The 24,905-nt window shown below is 43.8% G+C and overlaps 2 protein-coding genes across 7 annotated transcripts in view; one reads left to right on the forward strand and one right to left on the reverse strand.

The window, feature by feature from the left end:
• glis3 (GLIS family zinc finger 3) overlaps positions 1 to 1,879 on the reverse strand; it is a 31,357-nt gene extending 29,478 nt beyond the window's left edge. For all 3 annotated transcript variants that reach the window (XM_072714236.1, XM_023808466.2, XM_072714237.1), the window contains exon 1: positions 1,623 to 1,879. The gene's annotated coding sequence lies outside the window, so the exon portion shown is untranslated. The remainder of the gene's footprint in view (positions 1 to 1,622) is intronic.
• Positions 1,880 to 1,908: 29 nt separating this feature from the next.
• Positions 1,909 to 18,120, forward strand: LOC111842143 (non-selective voltage-gated ion channel VDAC2-like). Of its 4 annotated transcripts, none has more exons than XM_023808468.2 (10): positions 1,909 to 2,002; positions 5,508 to 5,587; positions 10,985 to 11,093; positions 11,766 to 11,815; positions 13,873 to 14,025; positions 15,700 to 15,752; positions 15,927 to 16,154; positions 16,231 to 16,381; positions 16,558 to 16,615; positions 17,018 to 18,120. In XM_023808468.2, the coding sequence occupies exons 2-10, from the start codon at positions 5,546 to 5,548 to the stop codon at positions 17,107 to 17,109; spliced, it is 936 nt and encodes a 311-aa protein (XP_023664236.2). In that variant the 5' UTR covers positions 1,909 to 2,002; positions 5,508 to 5,545; the 3' UTR covers positions 17,110 to 18,120. The 4 variants fall into 4 exon arrangements, with proteins under 4 accessions (XP_023664236.2, XP_072570340.1, XP_072570341.1 ...); XM_072714239.1 differs by lacking the exon at positions 1,909 to 2,002 and adding an exon at positions 3,536 to 3,695; XM_072714240.1 differs by lacking the exons at positions 1,909 to 2,002; positions 5,508 to 5,587 and adding an exon at positions 9,052 to 9,193.
• The last annotated feature ends 6,785 nt before the right edge of the window (positions 18,121 to 24,905 follow it).

Raw genomic sequence — 24,905 nt, forward strand, 5'->3', positions numbered from 1 at the left:
CTGCTGTGGTCAGTCAGGTAACGCTGCACGGTCATGGTCAGCATGTCGTCTCTAAACAGTTACCAACCACCATAAAGACTGCAGCCACTGACAGTACTGACAACAGAGGCGTGGCAGTGAGTGAAATCCACCTTCCTATTCGCAGAACAAGTAAATTTCAGGTACTGTATTCCTTAAACGGCCTCTGTATGTTACAACGCATGCTGCCTCTTTGTATTACATTATACAATGAGACCAAGGGCATGCGACTCTAAAAGACATAAAGGCGCAGACAGTACGTTCATTTTAAATTCTTTCATTAAAGTGCTCGCATTATTTCTATGGTTCAAAATTCGATATACGTATTCATCAGTATCACTTATTTGAACGAAATTCATCGCAAATACCTGAGATTATTGTGTAATCCTGTGAGTCATATCTTCACTACAAAAAGTTTTATGTTGTACCATCAAGGCGTGAATTACCCTGAGTACTGTTTTACGTGCATAGCGCCTCCTAGTGCTAAAATAGCATAATTACAGTATCCCCAGTGAGCCATTTAATAGCTTAAGGCTTAAGCAATTTACACCTCGGCATCGGAGATGCTGGGTTGGTTAAATCAATAAATAAACAAACAAACAAACAAACAAACAATTGAAAACCAGAAAGTGAAAAATAAGTCATTACAAGTAAAAGAAACTGCACGCATGAACTTGTGCTTCACGATCGCTTGACTGTTAAACTACGCTATTTTTTTTTAATTAATTAATGACATGAGTAATTAATGACAAGGCAGACCCCCACACGGTTCTTTGAATTCAGTATTAAATCTTATAATAACATTTAAATTATGGCCTTAATTGTGGCTAATCTGACCATGTCTATGAAGTTTAGATGCCTGTGGTCCATAAGGAGTTACGGTATTATCTGTTTCATGAGTACCTGACAGCACTGGGAACGGATTTTGGGATTTGTAGGAGGATGCAAAATGTATGGTTTAGGTCTTACTGTCATAGTGAAACATGTCCGGCCGAAACTGAATTACCGACCGTTGCTAAAACAGAGCGTGTCTGCGTTGCGTTGGAAAATATCATACGATAATCGCCTGCAGTACATTCTTAAGAACTAAAGGAAGTCGAGTGACTAAGTTGAATTATTAACCACTTTCTGTTAAAATTCAGTTTAAGTTAAAATAAATGCTGAAACTTGGGGTAAACAATTTTACTTCTCATTCAAACATCAGTTTGACACATTTATTAAAATGCTACGGCAAAAAGAATACATTTTACGACACTGTGTTTAAAATGCAAATAAATGGTTAAGAATAGGCATGTCTACGAGAATAACTTGAACATGACGCAAACGGCCAAGACGACCGTTTAAGAAATATTTGAGAAGAGCGGCAGCTCCGTGGCAAAACAATGTTCGATCCAAATAGGCGATGGGTTTCTTTCTCTAGCAGAACATAATTCATCCAAGCTTACCTTGTTACACTATAACCACCTAGGGAAAGTGATCACAGTTCTACTTAACAGACAGTTTTGCACCAATAAGTGAAGTTCTTGAGTTTAGTTAGGACAGCCACACTTCTGTTCATATATATATACAAGAGATTCACTGCTCTCTGTACAAGTCGCACTTACCTGGTAATCATGGTTATTATTTTAACAAAACAGAAATTCGACGTGGCCCGCAACCGCAGCGATCATGCCGTCCTTAAAACTTTCAAGTGTCACGTCTTGTAGTTCGCAGCGAGATAAGGAGACTCGGAGTCGCTTTTCTCTACTCTCCTTCGGGCTGAAAGTGGGCAGTATTGGTCATCTAAAGCAGCAGCATCATTAAAAGCAGAAGTAGTCAGACAGTCGCTCGGATGATCGCACGCCTCCTCTCAGTCTTTTGTTGTCCTTTGCTGCGTGAGTTTGCGGAGTAGATGTCCCGCTTTTACTTGCAGGCGCTTTGCGATCCTCGGCGCGTTGCTGGCAGTGCGCACACGCGGCTCTGCTGTCATCGTCTCCAGGGGCGGGTAATCACTTACTCTTTAGTTCATTCTCTTTTAAGTCCCGTTGTAGACACCTGCTGTGTAGCGGGCGACGGCGCCAAAAGCTAGTGCATCGTTTTATGAACATACTCGATTGTAATGTGTGAAATCCTGTCCGTATTTAACAGCTGCTGTGAATTCCTAAGCTATAATTATTGTTTTCGTCCGTTTAAAGTTCCCATCTATTACTGCAATACATAGATTAAAAAACATATTTATGAAATGTAATTAAGCATAGTATCAAACTTCGAAAAATTGTAGGTCTACCTGCACGTTATTTACGTCTATGACATTTTGGAATTTGCAGTGCATTAATGTCGATGATATAATGGCCGATAATAGATTAATGATTGACTATAATGTTAGATTAATTATTAGACATGACATATTTACTTAACTGTATGCGCTGTTATCGTTCAAAATAGTTGGAGTTAGTACAACTGACCACTTTGGCACAAAAACTGAAGCAGGGATATGAACTAACAACCTTCTGGGCAAATATCCATCTCCTTAAATTGGTTCTTTATGCAAAGCTACGTCCGTAACACAAAGCAAAATCGACAGGAACGGCACGCTTATATGACAACATTTTTGCACGAACGATTTAATTGTAGCCGTGCTAAATCTAACGTTGTTGAAGCTACGGTTCCAAGTGGGTTTGTTAATAGAATTAAACCTGCAACGTTTTGGAATAGCCTACCACAAGAACGAGAACCGCATGCTACTGTAAGGACTTAACTGTTGATGTATAGTGTTGCAGGACATCGTGTTTACCTGAGGGAATGTATTGTGTGGTAATACGTTACGGATTATGCATTTAGTATTTGTACCAAGAAACATTTGCGTTTGTGAGCATAGAACTGGTAGAAAACTGGACATTGCCAACAAACGAAAAACAGATGAATCACCGGAATTGTTAGTGAAGGGAATTTGTTACTAAAACAGGTAACGCTGCATGATCAGTGTCCGCATGTCGTCACAAAACATTAAATCACAAATCAATCTGTTTACACAGTGTTTTCCTTTCTTCAATAAAATATTCATCCACTGATTTGTAATTCTTGACCGATGGCCCTTAGACTATTGGTGATGCCTGTACGGTCACCCGAAGCCAGCCGTAAGGCAGAGGATTCCCTAGACACCAAACCAGCCCAGGTAGTAAGAACATCATGTCAAAGTTGTATGTTGCATTAGCGCGTAAATAATATTGACAGAAATGTCAATTTTCTTGAATCGACTTAAACAAAAGTTCAGATAATCTGAAAAAGATCTTTCTGCAATGGGTAATAAAATTAACATGGTAGTAGAATATCTTTTGTTTATTGAATGGAAACCAGCTGCCTGGAAACGGCTTATGTTATTGTGAAGGTACTGCACTGATGATTTCGGTATTTTTACGTGCTTCGCTGGAGTTGAACAATACCATATTTGTATCTGGGGCAGGAAAACCCCCAGAAGGCACTAGATCGTGAGAGCATAAGTCTCAGTTTGCCTGGTCAAGATCCTTGGAGACATCCTGCTAGTGTGTGCTGGAAAAAAACACACTTCGGGTGCATTGCTCCTGTAAAAAAAATCGAGCTGTAAAATCGGTTAAGTCGTTGCCTGTCACTTCATATCAACGCAACCCTCGTAAAAACGAACGTATTGCTGCGACGTCGTTACGAGGTACCCTGTGCAGGTGAGGTGTTGGCTGTTGGGACAGTTGCGGATATAAAGGTAAACCTAGTACTGAGATCAGCTGGTCTCACTGGTCCCACGGGTGGGTGAAAGAGCGACCATTACGCACCTGAACATGGCAACATACTAGATTGGTAATGGACTAGTGCGATCATGTGTTTAGTTCATGGCGAATCTGCAATGGATGGATGGATGGATGCTTTTTGGAATCTATATTTGCCAAAATGAATTGCAGGAGTGATGATTAAAGGTGATTCAAGAACTGAAGATCTTTTTTTCGTTTAGTGACATGCGAAGAAAAGCTTTCAAAAAATGAGCAGAACCAAACGAAAGAACAAAAATGTCAAATTAACCAAGGTTCGAATCCGATACGAAAATGAATGCTAGAAGATCTTTCTTCTCGGTGTACAATTGTTGGTTTAATTTAGAAACCTCAGACGTGTTTGACTCAAACCAAAAATGTTCAGTGAAACTCAACAAATTACACATAAATGGGGAAAAAAGCAACATTTAACGAGTAACGTCTGAGAGGCCGTAAAATACATTGTTATGAAGTGTACGCGCCAAGCGGCTGATTTTGGTTGCCTCGTATTTATTGGGGATCTTGTGCCCCGTTAATTCCTCTGCTTGTTTAGTGCGGGCGGTATATCTCCGTTAGAGCGCTTAAGATCGTAATGTTTACGAGAAAGGAGATAAATTCCTTAAAGGGCAGAGTTTTATTTATTTATTTATTTTTTTACGGAATGGCAGTGATGTTTGCTTGTGGTGAGAACAGATGTCATGAATTACACCGACTGCAGAAATGGACGAGGGGGTGTTTCTGAGTCCTGGTATCAATTTCAAACCTCCGGTGGGTCCTCTTGTGCCGAAAACTTTTTCTCTGAGTGTCTTGGGATGAAAGAAATCGTGACAGAAAGGGTTTCCTCAGGCGCCCACTGAGAACTATTCTATTCTTTTAATGTGTATATGAAGAGGTGAAAGCGCTTGGGAAAGATTATTTTATTTGTTGTGTCTTGAGACAGGAAGGAACTTTTTTTTTTTTTTCAAAGTCCAGTTTTCCCTCTGCTTCTCTGGGGAATTTCTTTATAGGTTTAAGTGTAATGTTTTCGAAAACCATATTTTTATTGCTGGAATGCATCTTGCTCTGAGAAATAACCTGGCATCTTGCATCGCCGTGTTTTCATTGGACAGGTTTTAGTTTGTAGTCAGGAGAAACGGAACAATCCGCCTGCTTTATGGGTGAGACTTGAACTGTCCCGAAATTTGTAAGGGTCGTCTCGAGGAAAGCCAGACTGTTATGGATATATTCACTCTTTGAAATTGTGTAGGCTCGTGTTGGCAACAGGATAAAGTACTGAAAATCACAAAGAACTGTGAGAAAAGTACAACAGCATAACTTTAATCGATCACTACAAGAGGACTGAATGTATTCCGAATTGATTAACCTTGTCACCCAAAGTTTATTCTGACCTGTACATTGTCAGAAAAAAAGTACCAAGTTGTATCTTTGAAGGTACAATTACTTGTGCCTGGGGCTGTACCTTCAAGGGCCTGTGGACTGTATCCTAACTGTAGGTACCTTTTAGTGTAATATAAAGTACTCTGGTAAACGACTCTGATGCACATTTTGTACCATTGGGGGTACATTAATGTTGTTTGTACCTTGAGGAACAAAACTGTACCCTTTTTTCAGACAGCGTACCTTAGTAATCCTTTACTGCACGTTGGGATCATTTCAATCCAATTCCTTTAGGTCTCAGTCCTACAGCCAGCTCACTCCATAACCCTAACCCTCCATCCCCTTCCTCCACAGCCCATGTTCTGTCGAGAGCCACCCGCTCGCTGCGGGCTATGCCGGGGGAGCTGTTTGTACAGAGCAGGCCCTGCGCCCAGGTTGGTATGACGACCACATTGTTTACCCTGCGGTGGTATGGTAAGGTAGTGGCGTGTGCCTGGAAACCGGGCGTAGAAACTCTGCCTTTGAAGGCGGGCAGAGGGGTCCCAGTCTATGTGCCCAGCTCTGAAGCTGCTCACAATGACAGCCTGTAGCTGCAGGATATAATCATGATGAAATTAAGCATAATTACGTAGCTCCGCATGCCAGTAAAGCCCTCCTTAAATCAATACTCTATCCCTGCTAAACGAATTTATTTTTTATAGGTCTGCATGTGATTCTGTATGCCTGTGTTGTTTTTCCATATTCACACTGTTCAGAGCCGCAAAGATTCACCAGTCATGCTCAGATATACAGAAACAAAGAGCCACTGGGGGAAAAACACGAATGTCATAAATGGGGCCATTTGCTGCAGATGGTGCGAAGCACAGAGGTGGTAGCTGGGGGTAAAGTGATGTGACAGAGAATGATTAAGTCAGGTAAGGCAGTCTTAAGTGCAGTTTCCCGGGAATTATGTTAAGTGGTTAGTTTGAACAAACATACAGTGTAATTGTCCTTTTATACTGTACCCACAATGGCTGAAATATGTATCATTTTTGCTTTTAATGAGCCCCTTGCTGATGTGGCTAACTGTCAGAAGGGTCAGTTGGGTCATGTGACCCCAACATTCCAAATTATTTGTATATCTGGTGGCGACACGATTTCTCTGTGATTACCTTATTACGACCCACCCCCGGAGCCCAGGAGCCAGGCAGGCTGCGGTGAGTCAGCGGGGCGAGTCACCGGGATGTTAGGCTCTGTGGGGGTGGGGGGAGTGGTGGGATAGGAGGTTCAGAGTCTCCATTGCCTGATCATGTTTTTTTTTTTTTTTTTTTTTGGGGGGGGGGGGGGGGGGGTAACAGGGGGCTTGGATCAAAGGTGTTGGATTTGAAATACATCCTGACCATTTAATTTTAACAGCAAATGTGTCAGGGACTGAACTAAGTGCCGTCGTGCATTAAGAGGAAAAATATCATGTATAAATAAGAAACTGGGAAGAGAGAGAGAGAGCACTAGGCTCCAGTAAACGCACTGGTATGGTCCTGTCCTGAGGGGAAGGTTGGCAGCGAGTCTTCACAACACAAAGGTGCTGATGAATCAGCCCAAGCAGAGGCGAGTCAGAAACCTCCCGTGGTCCAGTGTGCCGAAGAGCAGGAGTGGCTCTGCCCGGAGACTTTACTCAGACTGCATTTCAGGCACTAGTCAAGCAACTTACATGTTTAATGAAACTGGTGAGACAGAATTAATATTTGATATCATATAGTTCAAAATACAGGCGGCTCAGCGAGGACCGATGCTGTTTCACACCTCCGGGGTTGGGGTTTTGAATCAGGCACTGCTGTGTGTGTGTGTGTGTGTGTGTGTGTGTGTTTGCATAGATCACATTTGGGTACCAAAATGTCCCCAAAGTGCGGTAAAACCTGACACTTGCTTTCTTTTGGGGACATTTTTCAGGTCCCCATTTGGATAAGCTCAATTTTATAAAAAATCTGTGACAGCAATCAAAAAAGTAAAAATGATGCCAATGACACCAAAAATCTTGTATTTTGATTAGTTACCGGTGGTTAAGGTTCAGGCTAAGTAGGGGTTAAGGGTGTCGTGATTGGGATTAGGGTTTTTCCCACAGAAATGAATGGATGGTCCCCATTTAAATAGGTACGCCAATGTGTGTTAGAGGAAGACGTTTACTTAGACCCTTCTCTGCTTTGGCACCTAAGTGGTGGAATGAACTTCCCCTAGATGTTCGAACAGCTGAGTCACTGGGTGCCTTCAAACAACAACTAAACACCTTCCTCTTTCGGAGGGACTTGGATTAGCACTTCTAGGATTATACTCTTCTTAAAAAAATGTATTACTTGACAACAGAATTTTTTAGAGTGATAGTATTCTTAACTGGGTTCTATTGAACCAGTACCAGAATGTATTCACTGATGAGACTTTTAAACACTTGTAAATTGCTCTGGCTAAGTCTGCCATATACTGTAAATATAAATGTGTGTGTGTGTGTGGAGTTTACATTCTTAATTTGTCATGAATTGGTCAACTGGTGCCTCTAAATTGTCCAGTTTGTGTGTGACCTGTGATTCAGAGGTCTCCCATCCAGGGTATTCCCCTGCCTTGTGCTTTAACTTTTCCCTAAGATCAATACAAGGCTTTCAGCCTGTGATTGGGTTGTCTGAAGACATGTTGGAAAGTGCAGGACAACGTATTGGCAAATATCAAAATCAACTATAGTTCATGTCCTGATACAGTAAAAACTATACAAAAGAACTGAATTGGAATGATGCATTGCAGGCCAGAGACATTTAAACGAAGTCCTCCTTTTTAAAGAACAACTGTAAGAGCCATTGTAACAGGTGGTTAAGAAATAGTCAAATGTTTTCAACTTTAACACTAAACATGCTGTAAAAGTGTCTTGTTCAAGTGCCTTAAGCATGATAAATTTGCTTGCAGAACAAAAACCCCAAAAGATATATGTCAAGTCCTTAACAATAAACATTACGTGGAAAAAGTACTCTTTGGTGTGTGGCGACCTCTGGTGGAGATATATGATATATATTGTTGACATTTTGTTGCTTTAAACACTAACAGCAGTGTACATGTTCCATTTAATATGAATGGTTAATATACAAGATAATTAACAACAATTCGTTCATCTTCCAACCATTTATCACGGTCAGGGTGTCGGGGGCGTGGAGCCTATCTCAGGCAGCACAGGGTGCAGTGCTGATGTACGCCTTGGACGGGATAGCAGCCCATCGCAGGGAATATAAATGCGCACGTTCACGTTCATAAATGATGGGCAATTTGGTAGGCGTTCGGCTCAAATGCCAGTCTTTGAATCGCGAGAGGAAGCGAGGGAAATGCGTTCCCCACCGGAATGAAAATACTCTTCACAAACGTATAGTGGAAGTGGAACAGTACAAAAATGCAAATTTTAACTTAATAACACATTGACGTTGAACAAATCCGTACATTTTCCGTGCTTATATCACTTTTTAGTTTAAATTACACTTATCCTATGAACGATACATTTTATTATATATATTTTTTTCATATAATACGTTAGGATTTTGCTGTACAAGCTCTGGGTGTAACAGAGCCACAAATCAGTCCCCTGAAATTCACGTCTGTCTGTCGACACGCCCAGATCACCCTTTAAATAGAACATGTACATAACGTAAGGAAAATCTTCCGTCTGATTTTTAAAAATAATTGCATGGTGTAAAGATCAAAATATTCTTAAAAAAATAGGCCTATCTACACCCGCACTGAATAACCATACATATTAAAGCAAAATCAACATGTGCAAAAGCATGCATTTCATTTGTATGTTTAGTTAATAGAATTTCTCCACCACTATTGTCTAAATTAAATAAGCCTATAATATAATCATTACAGTAAATTTGCGGCCAGTGTTTGTAGTCGCACCAGCAGCGCGCAGCGCCGCGTGCTGCCGGACGCGCCTGCTCAGTGAACGCCGCTCGCGCCGTTTCTCCTTCCCGTAGACCTTGTCCTCTACCGTGTGACGCAAAAGGAGGCGCTGCCTTTGCGGGACAAAAGCGGTAAGATCGCTGGCTATCCGGCTAAGTCTGACTGTGGGGAAAAATGTTTTTTAAAAAGAAGATTCTCCTCTTAAAGCGCAGATTATTTCTTGAGCGTGTTCCTGGACACTTTAGCTTTGAATTCTGCAATCTTAGGTGCAATAACAGGCCCGGCGTAATTGAATGTACCTATATCAGTAAATGTTTAAGCGGTTTATGTATTTTGGTACCATTTATTTCTCAATCCCATGACTGGTTTGGTGATTTTTTTGAGGCTTATTGCACCTCCGATCGTCCAAGCCCAATGACATGACCATGTGGAGATAACTGGTCTTGTTCTCGGCGAGATTAAACTGTGGATGCGATTAACTAAAACTATAAATAGCAGATGTCCGTAGAATTAGAATGTGCAGTAGCGAAACTTGTCCTTTTATGATCTGAATGTGCAATTTCAAAACAAGCTGGCGACGATGGCATTGAGATTAAAATATATAGTAGCCATAATTGTGAAATATATTCGTTCTTATAACGCACTTGTACTGGCTGTTTCTGCACATAGTGTTGAATTTTCGTGTTTGTCTTACCAAGGTCCTCCGGATTATTTCTGGCAAGATAATGTCTCTGTATCTTAATAAACCCAGTGTATAGTCGTTTAATGTAATTGAACTGTACCTCTGCCGAAGTCCTGCAAATTCATTCGTTTGCAGGTGATTTAGGCCTGAAACGCGATGCCGATCGAGTGACTGTGAGGTTAAACGACTGACTGATGGACGTGGTTGAATGAAAATTAAACAGGCCAGCATCGGTACAGGTTACGGATATTGATCCTTATGTGTCCCGGAATTTTGTGGCAGTGAAAGCCTTTAATTAACATCCGTTAATGGCCAAAATAAAAGGGACTGGATTATTACATCTCCGCGGTTTGAAGTAGTACACAGTGTTAAAGGAATTGGTTTGCCTGTCGCAGACACTGCGGAATACAGGACTTCCTTAAGGAGAAAACTTTGCTCACCAACTGCGAAGCCCGGAGCTTTATTCTAAGAGGCTTAACTAGAAGCAATTGAGGTTGATTTAATTTTCCTTCCATAAATTGTCTGATTGATCACCCTGTTGTCATTTGCAAGTCGATTTGACCTCACACCCAAGTCATAAGTAACACGTCAGAAGATGAGCTGAGGTCTGGCACAAACCATCCCGTTCCACGGCACTGCTGGACCAGAGACTAGTAGCCATAAAATAGGGAACTGGCATTCTTGATTTTCTTGATCTTGGCAGCAATATTGAGCCTTGAGGTGTTGTCTCGTAAGCACTATAATAGTGCCTGGTTCTTAGAATATAACATCTTTGTATGGGTGGTACAAACAGATACAGATGTTGAAGGTCAAGGATTTGAGGGTGTTTAATTGTAGTACTCAATGAGAGTAACTTAACAGGCCAGCAACCCATAAACTATTCACATCACCGCATGTCAGGTGGACGCTTACTCAGACAGTGTAGTTTGGCCATATTTGTGACGTGGCCCGTTCAGTTTTGTTATCTGCTATGGGTGGGGACAGAGGTGACACGGATAGGGCGGAAACCCACCGTCATTATGAGGCGCGGATTTCAGCAGGGGCACCGGAACATGGTGGCATTCCTGTAACATGCGCCATGATGAAATATGGCTAGACTGCTAAACTACTCAGGAGGATTCAATATATTCTTAATATATCCTGACTCTTTCTTTCGGACTGTGGCCTCTTTTTGTCTCGATGTCAGAAATAGAGACCGTTTTTCAGGAAAAAGAAGGAATATTGCATTTTTTTCCCCCAGAGCCAGATACTGATCCCCCCGACCTGTCCTGTCACAGACATCATGGCTGTCCCCCCCTCATACTCTGACCTGGGCAAATCTGCCAAGGATGTCTTCAGCAAGGGCTATGGTAAGTAACCAACATCACAGCGGCGCTGAGCCGGTTTGCGCAGAAAAAGTGGTGCAGCGGATACAGCGTTTCGCAGGCTGCGATCGAAAGCCTGGCGTGCATCAGGTTTTGTTTGCGATAATGCGTCCGGATTTATTGCCCTTAATAGCGACCTGTTGCCGTCTGTGTTTATAATCTTGAAATCTTGTGCGATGATACGGCTGCTTCTCTGTGTTGCCGGCCAGCTTGATTTCCCCTTCAGCTGCTTGACCTGTTGTTCATCCACTGCCGGTGCGCGTGTGGTGGACATGCGGGTTAGCGGCCCCGCAGAAACATTGACCAGTCAGGGTCTTAAATTGTGACCAGTTTGATATGACAGTGGGTGACGATTCCCAGTGATCAGCAACGAGTGCAAGGCAGCGTGTTTGACTGGTCTGTCATCCAAAACTAGTCTAATTAATCCAGGATTCTAGTCTAAATCGAAGGTTTAACAGGATGGCCTGCAGGCATCTAGCCGCTGAATATCAAACATTGCGTATGACTCTACTAGACATGCAAAGGTCTCCATTGCTTGTTTATGATGGAGATATGGACACTGCACTCTCTTGTGTTCCATTCTGGTTTACGGGCGTAACGTAACTCATTGCACTGTTCTTGTTTTTTCGTCTCCTCCATACTCCATCTCTCCCCCAGGATTTGGGCTCGTGAAGCTGGACCTGAAGACCAAGTCGGAGAGTGGGGTCGTAAGTCATTCTGCAGTACTTCCCTCGAGTCTGACTAACCTTTACTTACAGACAAACCACCCTTTCTGAACTCATTAGGCTGTGATGGACGTTTTTCACGTTTTAGATGAACAAACAAAAAACTATTATCTTTGAGTCTATGTTCAGACATACAAAGGAAAATTCATTGTGATAAAAACTTGCTGCGTAAATCGTACCATAGAAACGGTTTCTCCTTTTTTTAAGACGATGCTAAGTGTTCTTTAAATGCAAAATTAACGGCATTGAAAACTATAAAAGCTACTGCAAGAAACAAAAGATTCCACAGTCACTGGGACAGCTAACATGTGAGGCTGGGTTCTGACATCAAAGATAGTACGTATGTACACTAACAAACGTTATGTATTACTAATATTTATATATGATATGATTTTATGTGATCCAAATCATTTTAAGTATTGTTATATTTTTGGCTTTAGCAAGTTCCACAAATATTCCGGTTTAATGGTTCACAGCCATCCTGTGAATAACCAACACCGCGAATGTCAAATCTGAGAATCAGGAGGGGCAAATGTCGTTAGTTTGATTATGAGTATCGTGGGCACCGTGTAACTCTGAAACTTCGTAAGCTTTGAATTTCTGGAACTTCCGTTTTGCTCTTGGTCAGTGGGGTTACTGGTCACACTGGGGTGTATCTGACACTTTGGTTGCCCCTGTAGTAAAATGGTTAAATCTTCCCCATCCATTGGCCTGGTCCAGCATCCTCTGTTCCTCAGTCTTATGTGGGCTGAATTTGAGGGCTGCAGACATTTTGAACAGGGAAGCTTGATTGCAGATTACGCCCCCCCCACAGTTTCCCTGTGGGAAATCAACACGCCTTCTCCATTCTCTGTGATGTCCATCTCTACCTCTGATTTCGGTTTTTCATTCAGTTTAATTGCAGTGGAAGTTAATGTTTGTTTTTCCAAAGCAATTTGCATTAATTATTAACGATAAAAGAATTAACATTCTGCTTTATTAGTTTCTCGCTTTATACCTCTCTGTTTGTGTCTCTGTCTGTCTCTAGCAACAGGGATTCTTTTCCTGAGAAAATTGGAAATTTAACTAAAGCAGACTGATGTTAGTGTGCCAGAGGAGTTCGTTTCTGTGTGTGGAAAGCCTGTCACGTGCTTCACCTCAGCGGTACCTCACACTGACTGATAGGCTTGCGAGTCGTCTTAAAACACACAGTTTGTTTTCACCCTGCATTTTTTTGGCATATTTGTGCACCTTCGCGGTATAATGATGTGAGAGTGTGTCAATTTCTTTAACTTTTGACTTGTCTTCCTGTCCTGCTTCCATTCTGGATCGTGATGTCAGATGGTAAGTGTGAGTGACTGAGTGAGTGTCAGAGTAAGTGATTGAGTGAGAGAATGATCATGTGAGTGAATGAGCGAGTGTTTGAATGATTGAATGAGTGAGTGTGTGAATGAGTGAGTGTCAGATCAAATGATTGAGTGAAAGAATGACTGAGTGTGAGTGAATGGGTGTGTGAATGATTGAATGAGTGAGCGAATGAAAGTGTTTGAATGAGTGAGTGAATGATTAAATGAGTAAGTGAAAGTGTATTTGTTTGTTGAAGCCTGCCTCTTCTTCTTAGAAGGGGGGGGGGGGTGGAATTCAATCTGCACAACACAGTGACTTATTTTGGAAATGAAAACAGGAAGGAAAAACAGTTGTTTTTATACTCTTTCTCTCCTTCATTCTCTTTTCTACCCCTTTGTTCTCTTCCTTTTTCTCTCTCCTTGTCTCTCACTCTCTCGCTGCCTGCCTCTTTCTGCCTTTCCCACAATGCAGTGTTGTAGCTGTAGCTATGCTCACCAGGGCTATATTCACTCCTAATTTCTTTTGTCTCTTGTCTCTTGCCCCCCTCCTCGCTGCCCTCCTCTTTTACCTCCTTCTCCTCTGTTTCACTCTTCCATTGTTGCCTCCTGACCTTGTCTCTACTCTTGCTTGCGCTTCACTTGAACCCCGCTGCATCGCGCAATCTCTCTCTTTTTCTACCTCTCCCCCACCCCCCTTGGGTCTCTGTGTCTAAGGAGTTCATTACCTCTGGATCCAGTAGCGTAGACACTGGCAAGGCCACTGGAAACCTGGAAACCAAGTACAAATTGCCTGACTTGGGGCTCAGCTTCAGCCAGAAGTGGAACACGGACAATACCCTGACCAGCGAGATTACCCTGGAGGACCAGGTGAGTTAGCCAGCCGGAACCTACACTCCCTTTAATTCACTGAGGTTGGGAGTAGTGTCTGGCTGCTGGTGCCGCTCTCAGGCCCACCACTATCAGGCCCACCGCTCTCAGGCCCACCGCTCTCAGGCCCACCACTCTCAGGCCCACCGCTCTCAGGCCCACCGCTCTCAGGCCCACCACTCTCAGGCCCACCACTCTCAGGCCCGCCGCTCTCAGGCCCGCCACTCTCAGGCCCACCATTCTCAGGCCCACCACTCTCAGGCCCACCACTCTCAGGCCCACCGCTATCAGGCCCACCACTCTCAGGCCCACCGCTATCAGGCCCACCGCTCTCAGGCCCGCCGCTCTCAGGCCCACCACTATCAGGCCCACCACTCTCAGGCCCACCACTCTCAGGCCCACCACTCTCAGGCCCGCCGCTCTCAGGCCCACTGCTCTCAGGCCCACCACTATCAGGCCCACCACTATCAGGCCCACCGCTCTCAGGCCCGCCGCTCTCAGGCCCACCACTCTCAGGCCCACCACTCTCTTCATCCATCTAGCTCACAAATGCGCTGAACAATTCACAACTCTCAAGCCAACCCTAGGACTGCGCATACGCAAAAGAGAACAAATTAAAACAATAAATACCATCATGTTTGAAATGATTGATATTGCTGCAGTACCATTTTAAACTTGATGTAAATGTATTTTACGTATCCATAATGAATAACACAATGTTTCCAAAACATTACAGTAAAATCCAGTTATAACGGACATCAAGGGACCTGACAAAACAGTCCATTATATCCAAAGTCCGTTATATCCAAAGTTGCTTTATGCCCAGAACACAGGACAACTACAGGACACCATTTACTCATGTCACACCTAGGCAGACACACTTGTGGTATAGATTATTATATTGTACATGTAGTAATCCAACTTTACCTGACCAGATGCGTGACTATTAATAATCCCGGCTACGTACGTATCTGCGCTGGATATCACCGACACGCCACGCAGAGCCTGAAAGCAGCCCGGGGGACCAAATTGTTTGTCCGTTATAAGCGAAATTCCGTTATATGCGAGTCCACTATATCCGATGCTTCGTCCGTCATAGACAATATTCAGTTATAAGTGAGTCCACTATAACGGGATTAAACTGTTTACGATTGAGAATCTAATAATTAAATTAATATCCAGATTAATAAATATCTATGCAGGACTTTGACAAAGTATCATAGATAACTGCCAATATCAATTAAAAAATGTTATTCATGTTTTTTGTTGTGTTAATTTATATGCATAAACGCAAAAAAAACACAAAAAACTAAATTTAAATTAAACAAAATTAAAACATATTAAACATTAAGATTTAAAATAGATTGACAATTATGAAGCAAAGATCGTGCACAAATATATGCATAGGAATTTTTTTTCAAACGTTATACAGATGATCTACACTTTGATAACTTGTGAAACCGGTAAAGTACCGTTGTTTTTTTGTTCCCTGTGCATGTGTCACCTTAACTGGAAGGGGTCTGAGAGTCTGCAGCCGTATATGACTTGAGGGCATATCAGTGTACCTCTCCTTTAACTCAGTGAATAACAGGCAGATTCAAATAAAAATTGCTATACAACCTGTATTGCAAAGCTAACAGATTCTTTTTAATTATTGTTGTAATCGTACTACAGCTTGCTCAGGGTTTGAAGCTGACTTTTGACACCTCATTTGTGCCAAACACAGGGTAAGTTTTTGACCGTTTGGGTTCTTTCCTAGTGCCTGGTAAGCTGTGTTAGGAAAGCATGAATTTAAATGTGTTTAGGGCTGGTAATGCAGGCGGCATGAGCTCTGGGATTCAGCATTTCATTGACAGTGTGACTGGCACAGTAAGAACGCTCCTATTCCCCCCCCCCCCCAGCAAGAAGAGCGGCAAGCTGAAAGCCGGCTATAAGCGGGAGTACGTGAACCTGGGCTGCGACGTGGACTTCGACTTCGCTGGGCCCACGGTTCACGCCGCCACGGTGCTGGGCTACGAGGGCTGGCTGGTGGGCTATCAGATGGCCTTCGACACAGCCAAGTCCAAGCTGGTCCAGAACAACTTTGCGCTGGGCTACAAGGCCGGCGACTTCCAGCTGCACACCAATGTGTGAGTGGCGTGACAGGGGGTTCCTCGGGGGGGTCTGGGGATCCCGGCTCCTCATGGGGACCGTTTCTCATTCCAGGAACGAAGGTACGGAATTCGGAGGTTCCATCTACCAGAAGGTGAACGACAAACTGGAGACAGCGGTCAGCCTGGCCTGGACTGCCGGAAGCAACAACACGCGGTTCGGCATCGCTGGCAAGTACCAGCTGGACCAGGACACCTCTCTGTCGGTGAGTGTCTTCCAGATACGTGAGCCCCAGTGCACTCTGGGTAATGTCTTTAATGCTGCCTGTGTGCCCAAAAGCTATACATTCAAACCCTGGTTAGCTGATGCATTCATTCTGCGTTTTATCATGTGGATATATGAATATATATTGCATAATGTTCTCTTTACCACCCCCTACAGGCCAAAGTTAACAACGCAAGTTTAGTTGGAGTAGGCTACACGCATAGCCTGCGGCCAGGTAATGCCTCACTCACAGTTTTGTAATAAAACCAGGTACAGGTCTCTGAGCCCAACTGGTGCTTCCTAGAGCACAATTAATCACCTGCAGATTAGCTGTGGGCTCAGTGCTGGGCTGAATGTGGGCCCTGGTTCTCCCACTGAACTGAACCATAGTCCAGACTGGCTATTTCAGAACCAGTGAAAATACCCTCTGTTGAGCAGACGAAGATGCCCTGATCCCACTTTATTTTTAAACTATTAAAAATGTCTGTATGGATGATGTGTCTGGTATTTATCCCAGAGGAAAATTTCCAAGAAGCTGTCAGTGATGCAAGATAATCAATATATAGCTATTAAGAATACTAATTATGGTACGATTGGTCTAAATTAACCTCTCTCTCACTTTCCCTCCCCGGTTCAGGTGTGAAGCTCACCCTTTCTGCGCTGATCGATGGCAAAAACTTTAATACTGGGGGGCACAAAGTTGGGTTGGGCTTTGAGCTTGAGGTGTAGAGAAGGAGCAAATTGAGCAACAAAGTGATGAAGAGCTGAGAACGCCTCCTGAAGATAGCAATACCTCCATCCCCCAGCCCCCCCCAGCCCCCCCAGCCCAAGCCCTACCACCAAACATGGCAAACATGCAAACCTTATAGTAGCCAATGTTTTGGTCTGGTCAAGTGTCACCATGACCCAAATGATGGAACAGCAGCTGAACGGTGAGCGTTTCAAGGAAAGACGGCCATAATACACTCTTAGCATTTTGCGTGACAAATGTGTTGAACTGCCCCCCCCTTAAATAATACATCCTCAGTGTAAGTTCCTGGGTTTACCCAAAACCAGTTACCTCACTGAATAATTTACTGGGCTCTGTGTCATAAGCCAGTACTGGAAGGTCTATTGATAATATATATTTTTTCTTTTTTTCCTTGTATTTTATCGATTGAAATAGGCCCCTCTAAACAGTTATCTCAATAGCTTGAAGGATCCAATATCATTGATCGTTGATTTGATGAGGTTGAATCATTTACTGCGATGTCCTGTTAATAACATCAAATAGAGTTTTTTTTTTTAAGTTCAGTAAATTGTGATTTTGCTTCAGATATGCTTTACAGGCAAAATAATTGAGCAGAGGTTGCATAAGGATCATCACTGAAGTTGAGTAACACTGATAGGACACAGTAACGCTATGCAAAGAGGTGGAGAGATTGGCTGGGTCGTGGCTTTTATCCAGACGGCCACCGTGCAGTGGCTGCTGCATGAGCATATCCGTGCCGCTGACTGCAATCCTCTACATGGGCCTGAATGGCTGTGCGATTCTGTTTTTACCTCTCGTCGCATTATTGATGATTATAATTTTAATTTCCTAATTGTGCACCCTTGTCAGGTCAAAAGATCGCTTGCCCTTTGTTGCTCTACGTATCGGTACCTATCATTTTAAGTATGATTGATAGGATGGATGATCTGCGTGCTGAGACACACTTTCTCTTTTTGTGTTTACTTCAAAATAAATATAAAGACTTCAAAGGCCCTTTGCACTTTTTCAAAACTACCCTGCATTTATGAATATTTTCTAGTTGGTATATCTGTTGCACTCGCTTAGATGAACAATGCACAAAATTGCAAAAGCCCAATACTGAAATAGGTGGTGTTTTCGAAAGCCAGTTAGCATTATGAGCATAATAATAAACTTTATTTATGTAGCACTCTTCAAGCCAGAGTGCGCAGAGTGCTTTGCAAGAAAAAATGTAAAAACCCAAACACAAAATATAAAATGATAATAATAACACAGCAATCCATTTTCTGTAACTACTTGTCCTATTCAGGTTGTAGGGGGTCCAGAGTCTATCCTCGGGGCTATGGGCACAAACCAGGATGGGCTGCCAGCCCAACGCAGGGAACACTCACACGTTCATACCTACGGGCAACATGGGACACAACCAAGCACCAGGGACAAACACTAGACCTCAACGGGGACCACGGAAGAGAAGAGGTGGTGACAGAGACAGACAGAATAGGTCACACCAGGACAGGATGGACAAGTAGAGGGGTAACAGAGGCGGGAGTAGGAAGCACTGGAGAGACGAAGAGGCTGGACAGGATAGGAACTGAGGCATAACAGACAGAAACAATGGGAGTCCAGGGAGTCTTCTGAGCCTCAGGGAGCTGGGCGAAGTACGTAAGTTGTGGGTCCTTCTGGGCCAATTTCCCAGGGAGGCAGGACCCCCTCCGGACCACTGAACTGAAGCCCACGGAGCAGGACCAGGTCTGGAGATACCAGGGCAATGACAGGAGATAAGGTGGGTGCCAGTGACGTGTCAGGAGATGATGAGGTGGGCACCAGTGGGACGTCAGGAGTGACGTCACGTAGGACGTCAGAAAACAATGAGGTGGGCACCGGCAGGATGTCAGGAGATGATGAGGCGGGTGCTGGCGGGACATCAGGGGATGGGGCACCTGGGGGTGAACAGGGCACAGCCGTAACATCTGATTCTGGTTTTGGAAGTACGGCTGCTGCCGGGTTAGGTGCAGGAGAAGTGGCCCTTCTTGGACCGGAAGTCTGGGGCTTGGGCAGAGAGACCCTCTCTGGGCCAGAAGCCGAGGGTGCACAAGCAGCGTGGATGAGCTCTGGAGACACCACTGACGAAGATGAAGATGGGCTCGAGGGACAGCAGTGGTCTCACTGGGGTCTCCAGGCTCTGGAGGCACGGCAGTGGCCTCAGGACAAGGCTCTAGAGTCACTGGATTGGGTGAGGCGGAGGCCATGGGAACAGCTAGCTTCTTCTGCCTCTTTTTCTTACAACTGGGAATGGCTGACTGGACTGTGCTGGGCTATGGGGAGCCAGCAAGCGGATGTGTGGCGAACTCGGTGAAGCCAGCAGGCAGATCTGCGACAAGCAGAGGGAAGCCAGTGGGCAGATCTGTGAAAAGCTGAGGGAAGCTGGCGGGTGGATCTGCAACAAGCTGAGGGAAGCTGGTAGGCAGATGTGTGGTGGGCGAGCTGAGGGAATCCAGCGTGCTTCACTCGAGAGCCTCGTGATGCCAGCAGACTCTAGAGGAATGGTGCGCAGTGGGACAGCAGTGAGCTCTGTAGCAGTGGCGGGTTGACCAGCTTCAGGCGGTGATATGGCGACAGGCTGAGTGGTCTCGCGCTCAAGTAATTATTTATAGAATTTCTGTTTCCACTAAAACAGGAGCCATTTCTACCGTAAAAATGTTTTTTTTTTTTGCAAGAAAACTAGTTGTGCAGCACACTGTTTATTACCGTTTCCAAAAATACAAACTAATCTGTGCATGACATGAAGTTATTCTTAAATGACACCTCGGTGTCCCATATCTTGTGAAGCAGTCAAGGCAGATAACGATTTCTTTATTGCTATTTATTTGATACAGGTGTGTGACAGAAGTGAAACAACGTTTATTCATACGGTAATTCAAATGTATAACTTTTCACCGCATAAGTAGAGCCACTGGTGTTCTTTAAGACTGCAAAAAGTGATAATGTATGTCGATGTCAGTCTGCTTATCAGTGACATGTGTTTGATCGTATCACCCGTACATACTGGTAAATGAAATTGATAGCGTCAGAACAGCGCGGCTTAAGCTGCTACACAGTGTCACCGCCTCTCAGAGCCTAGGGGATTAATCAAGCTTAATTTTCAATTTCAATTTCAATTTCAATTTCAAAAAACTTTATTTGTCCCCGAGGGGCAATTTAAAAGGCATAGAGGAGCAACGCACACAAATAACAGTAGTAACATTAAACGCAACCGATGACACACAGACACACACACACACAATAAACTATGAACATAATAATGAGTAAAAGTACAGAGGCAATAGTATGCATGATGGAGAAAGTGGGGGGGGGGGGGGGGGGGGAAGTGAGAGACTCAGATCTGAGGAGGTCTGGATTGTAGGGGGGAGGGGCAGATGGGAGTGTGAGGTGATAATGGTGGGTTTGGGAGGGTGTCAGGAGTTCAAAAGAAGGACAGCTTTAGGAACAAAGGTGGCCCTCCTCCTCTGTGTCCTGCAACCAGGACAACGGAGCCGGCGTTTGGAGGGGAGCCACTCAAAGGCAGTGTTCAGCGGGTGTGATGGGTCTTTAATGATTTTGAGTGCTAGCCTGTGTGTCTGCTGGTCACAGATGTGTGATAAGGATCTCAAGGGCAGACCAATAATCTTAGAACACACGTTGACAGTGCTCTGTAGCCAATTTCTGTGCTGCGTGCTGGTGGAATGGAACCAGCAGATGATGGAGAATGAGATGACATTCTCTATGAAGGAGTAGTAAAAGGACCGTAAAATGTCTTTCCTGACTCCAAAGGAATTCAGTTTCCTAAGGAGGTATTGCCGCTGATGACACTTCCTGAGAATCTCCTCTGTGTTGGAGGAGAATTTCAGCAGATGGTCAAAGATGGTGCCCAGATATTTATACTCCTGGACTAGCTCCACTGGTTTACCATGGATGAAGGTGGTAACTGCCGCAGCCAGGTCCCTCTGTTTGTTGGTGTAAGTCACCACCATCTCCTTGGTTTTACTGACGTTTAGTTCCAGACATGAGGTGTCACACCAGTCCACAAACTTCTGCAGAGCCTGACCATGGTTGTGTGAGGGGCCTGACAGCAGAGTCAGGAGGACTGTGTCGTCAGCGTACTTCACCAGATGGCAGTTGGGCTGTGTGGTTCTGCAGTCATCCGTGTATAAGATGAAGAGCAGAGGAGACAGCACGCATCCTTGGGGTGACCCGGTAGAGGTATAACGAAGGTCAGAGAGAGTATTGTTTACCAGAACTCTCTGTGATCTGTTGGTCAGAAAGTCCAATATCCACAGGATTAACTGATTGTCCAGATGAAAGTTGAATGAGAGTTTAGCAGCCAGGATGTGGGGTTGTAGAGTGTTGAAAGCTGAGGAAAAGTCAGCAAACAAGAGTCTAACTGATGAGTTAGGCTGCTCCAGATGTTTATGCATGGTGTCTATAATGAATGATTTTGCATCTTCAACACCTCTGTCTGTGCGATATGCAAATTGAAGAGGGTCCATATGCGGGTTAGTTGTTCTGAAGATGTGCTGTTTTACGACCCTCTCCATGGCTTTCATCACTAGAGAGGTGAGAGCCACGGGCCGAAGATCATTCAGAGCTTTGGTTATACTTTTTTTGGGAATGGGGATAACTGTGGAATGTTTCCAGAGGCGGGGTACTATGCCGCTGTCCATAGAGCTCTGGAACAAGGTCTGGAATACGCCACCTAGTTGCTGAGCACAGTGCCGCAGGACTCGGCTGCAGATGTGGTCAGGGCCGGGTGCGCTTCTCTCTGTAGTCCTCTTAAGGGCATTAACTACATCCAGAGTGTTGAAGGTGAATGCAGAGTTGTCTGATTTAAGTGAGGATCTTAAACTCTGGAGCTGAGTGGAGTTGTCTGACTCAAACCTGGTGTAAAAGGAGTTGAGGTCATCAGGGAGTGATGTGTCGCTGCTGCCTTCCACATGGATGGTTCTGGGACTGGAGACAGCTGTGTTCACAGAGGCCATGGTTTTCAGTCCCTGCCAAGCAGAGCGAAGGTTTCCCTCTAAAAAATTCTGCTCCACTTTGTTTTTATACTTCAGTTTTGCTGTTTTAATTGCTTGCTTGACTTCTCTGTTGATTTCCTTCTTGTCTGATTCAGAGCCAGTAAAGAAAATCCTTTTCTTTTTGTTTAGTATTTCCTTGAGCTCTTTGGTGATCCAAGGTTTATTGTTGGGAAAGATGGTGACTGCTTTTGATGGGATGATGTTGTCAACACAGAAGGAGATGTATGATGAGACTGTGTCTGCCTGCTCATGAACATTGTTGGAAGAAGAAAGGAGATTGTCCCAGTCTGTTGATTCAAAGCATCCTTGTAGGGTTTGGATGCTTTCTGCTGTCCACTGTTTGATGTTTTTAACAACCTTCTTTGCCCTTTTGATGATCGGTGTGTATGCTGGGGCGAGCAGGATTGTATGATGATCAGCCGAGCCGAGAGGGGGAAGGGGTATAGATCTGTATGCATTCTGGACTGAACCATAGCATTTGTCCAGAATTTTCCCCATGCGGGTGGTACATGTGATGTACTGATAGAATCCTTTGAGGGACTTGTCAAGCGAACAGTGATTGAAGTCTCCCAAAATGAGTTTGGGGGAGTCCGGTGATAACTGCTCAAATTGATTTAGAGTGTTGACGATGTGCTCTGTAGCAGTGGCGGCGTTGGCTTTGGGGTGGATATAGGCCAAAATGAGGAAAAGTTGTGGAAATTCTCTGGGGAGATAGAAAGGGCGGAGGGAGACAGCCAGAAGCTCGATGTTTGTGGTGCACAGTTTTTCCCTCACTACGACTGTGGAGCACCAGCGTGAATTAACATAGAGACACACGCCTCCTCCGTGATGTTTACCGGAGAGCTCACTGACACGGTCCAGACGTACCGGGGGGGTGAAGCCATCAATGTGTAGCATGCCATCGTTGTCGTTGTCGTTTAACCACGTTTCAGTAAATGCCAGGATAGAAGCAGTTCTGTATTCATGCATATGATTGACGCTAGCTTGCAGCTCATCCGTTTTTTTGCGGAGAGATCGAACGTTAGCCAGGATGATGGACGGAAGCGCACGCTGTTTAAAGGTTTCCCTTTTAAGCCTGGCTTTAACGCCTCCCTTTTTCTTCCCTCTTCTGGTTACCTTTTTGTGTGTTGATTTATGCTGGCTGGAGGAGTTCTCGCGGAGAATTTCCTCTGGAAAGCTGACCGTGTTTGTGGAGTGTTGAGTCTGAAGTCCAAGCTGAATTAAGCGATCTCTGTGGTAGATAAGCCGCGATCCATCGGGAGAATTGATTCCAATAGCAGACGCACACTCACGGATAAGCAGCCAATGCGTGCATGCTATTGTCCATAAAAATGCACAAATCTCACAGATATTCATGCTGGGGTATGTTCCGGGAATAATAATAATAATAAATAAAATAATAGGTTTTAAAAAATAAATAATAAAAATAAAAATAGTGTCCGGAGTAACAAGCAGCCTGGTAACGTGAGCGCGATTAGAACAAAGAGAGCACTCCGTGAATATTGAGAAAAAGGTATGGAAAAATAAGAGAGAAACTCAAAAAAAGAAGCAACCCCGTTTAAAGTGCAAAGCAGTTTGTGCAATACTGTACAGAAGCATACAGAAAAACAAAAACAAACCAACAAAAACGATAAAATACGATACAAACGTCGCTCCACTAACCAGCCGGTCGACCGCACGAGCAGCGACCGGAAGTCTTGATTTAGTCTGCCTTAAGTTTGATATCACGTCCTCCCTCCTACATAAGTATGAGGCAGCGCAGTGCCACCTTAACAAAAGTCTTCTGTTTGAGTGAGATATGACGCTTGCATGTACCGCAGCAGAAACCACACATACACACACACACACACTGGTCCTCCTTCAGCACCCCCCGATCAATACTTTGCGCTTTCGATGCTGGATAGTCCTACCGCGGTTAAATTAGCCTCATATTCGATATTCAGTTTTCTAGCTTTAATAACTTTTCACGGAAGTAAGGTGGGACGTTTTTAATGACAAAATCGTGTTGTCGAGTACACAGACAACGATGCACAACGATTATTTTTGAGCTTCAAACCATTTCGTGATTTGTGCAAAATCGTGTGAATAGCTAATATTATAGGTGCTGTTAGCTGTAATGACATGCTGGTTTAGCATTTTGGGCTCATGGCGACTGATGCTTCCCAGATTGCTTTACGTACGAATTTTTATTAATTTTTGAATGTTCGAATGAATCCGTATAATGTGCAATGGGATAATACATGAATGGGTTAATAACTTTAAAACTAGATAAGACAGGCACACATCTAGTTACGTGTGCTTTGATCAGTGGACTACAGGGAACAATGCACACCCCTTGGATTTTCAGATTGTTTTTGTCTGTAATAGTTATTAATTATTGTATTGCATCCATTTAAAGTACAATGGGGCAACACACTAAAGGGTTAATAGCTCTGAAACCGAATGGGACAGCCATGTCATATGAAGTGTGCTTTCATCAGGGGACTCTGGGGGACAATGCACACCCCTTGAATTTTCAGAATAACTTTATCTCTCACAGTTATTAACTAATACATTGTATGCATATTACATACCATAGGGGCAATGCACTAAAGGGTTAATTATAGTCTTGTTTTTGTCAATAAAAAGTCCAAATATTTTAGTCTCGTTTTAGTCACTGATATTTTGATACAAAACTAAATGTAGGTGTATGTACGGCTGGGTGATATTTTATCATTCATTTTTTTCCCTATAAAACAATA

This window comes from Paramormyrops kingsleyae, chromosome 7, assembly GCF_048594095.1.
Source record: "Paramormyrops kingsleyae isolate MSU_618 chromosome 7, PKINGS_0.4, whole genome shotgun sequence".
Classification (NCBI taxonomy): domain Eukaryota; kingdom Metazoa; phylum Chordata; class Actinopteri; order Osteoglossiformes; family Mormyridae; genus Paramormyrops; species Paramormyrops kingsleyae.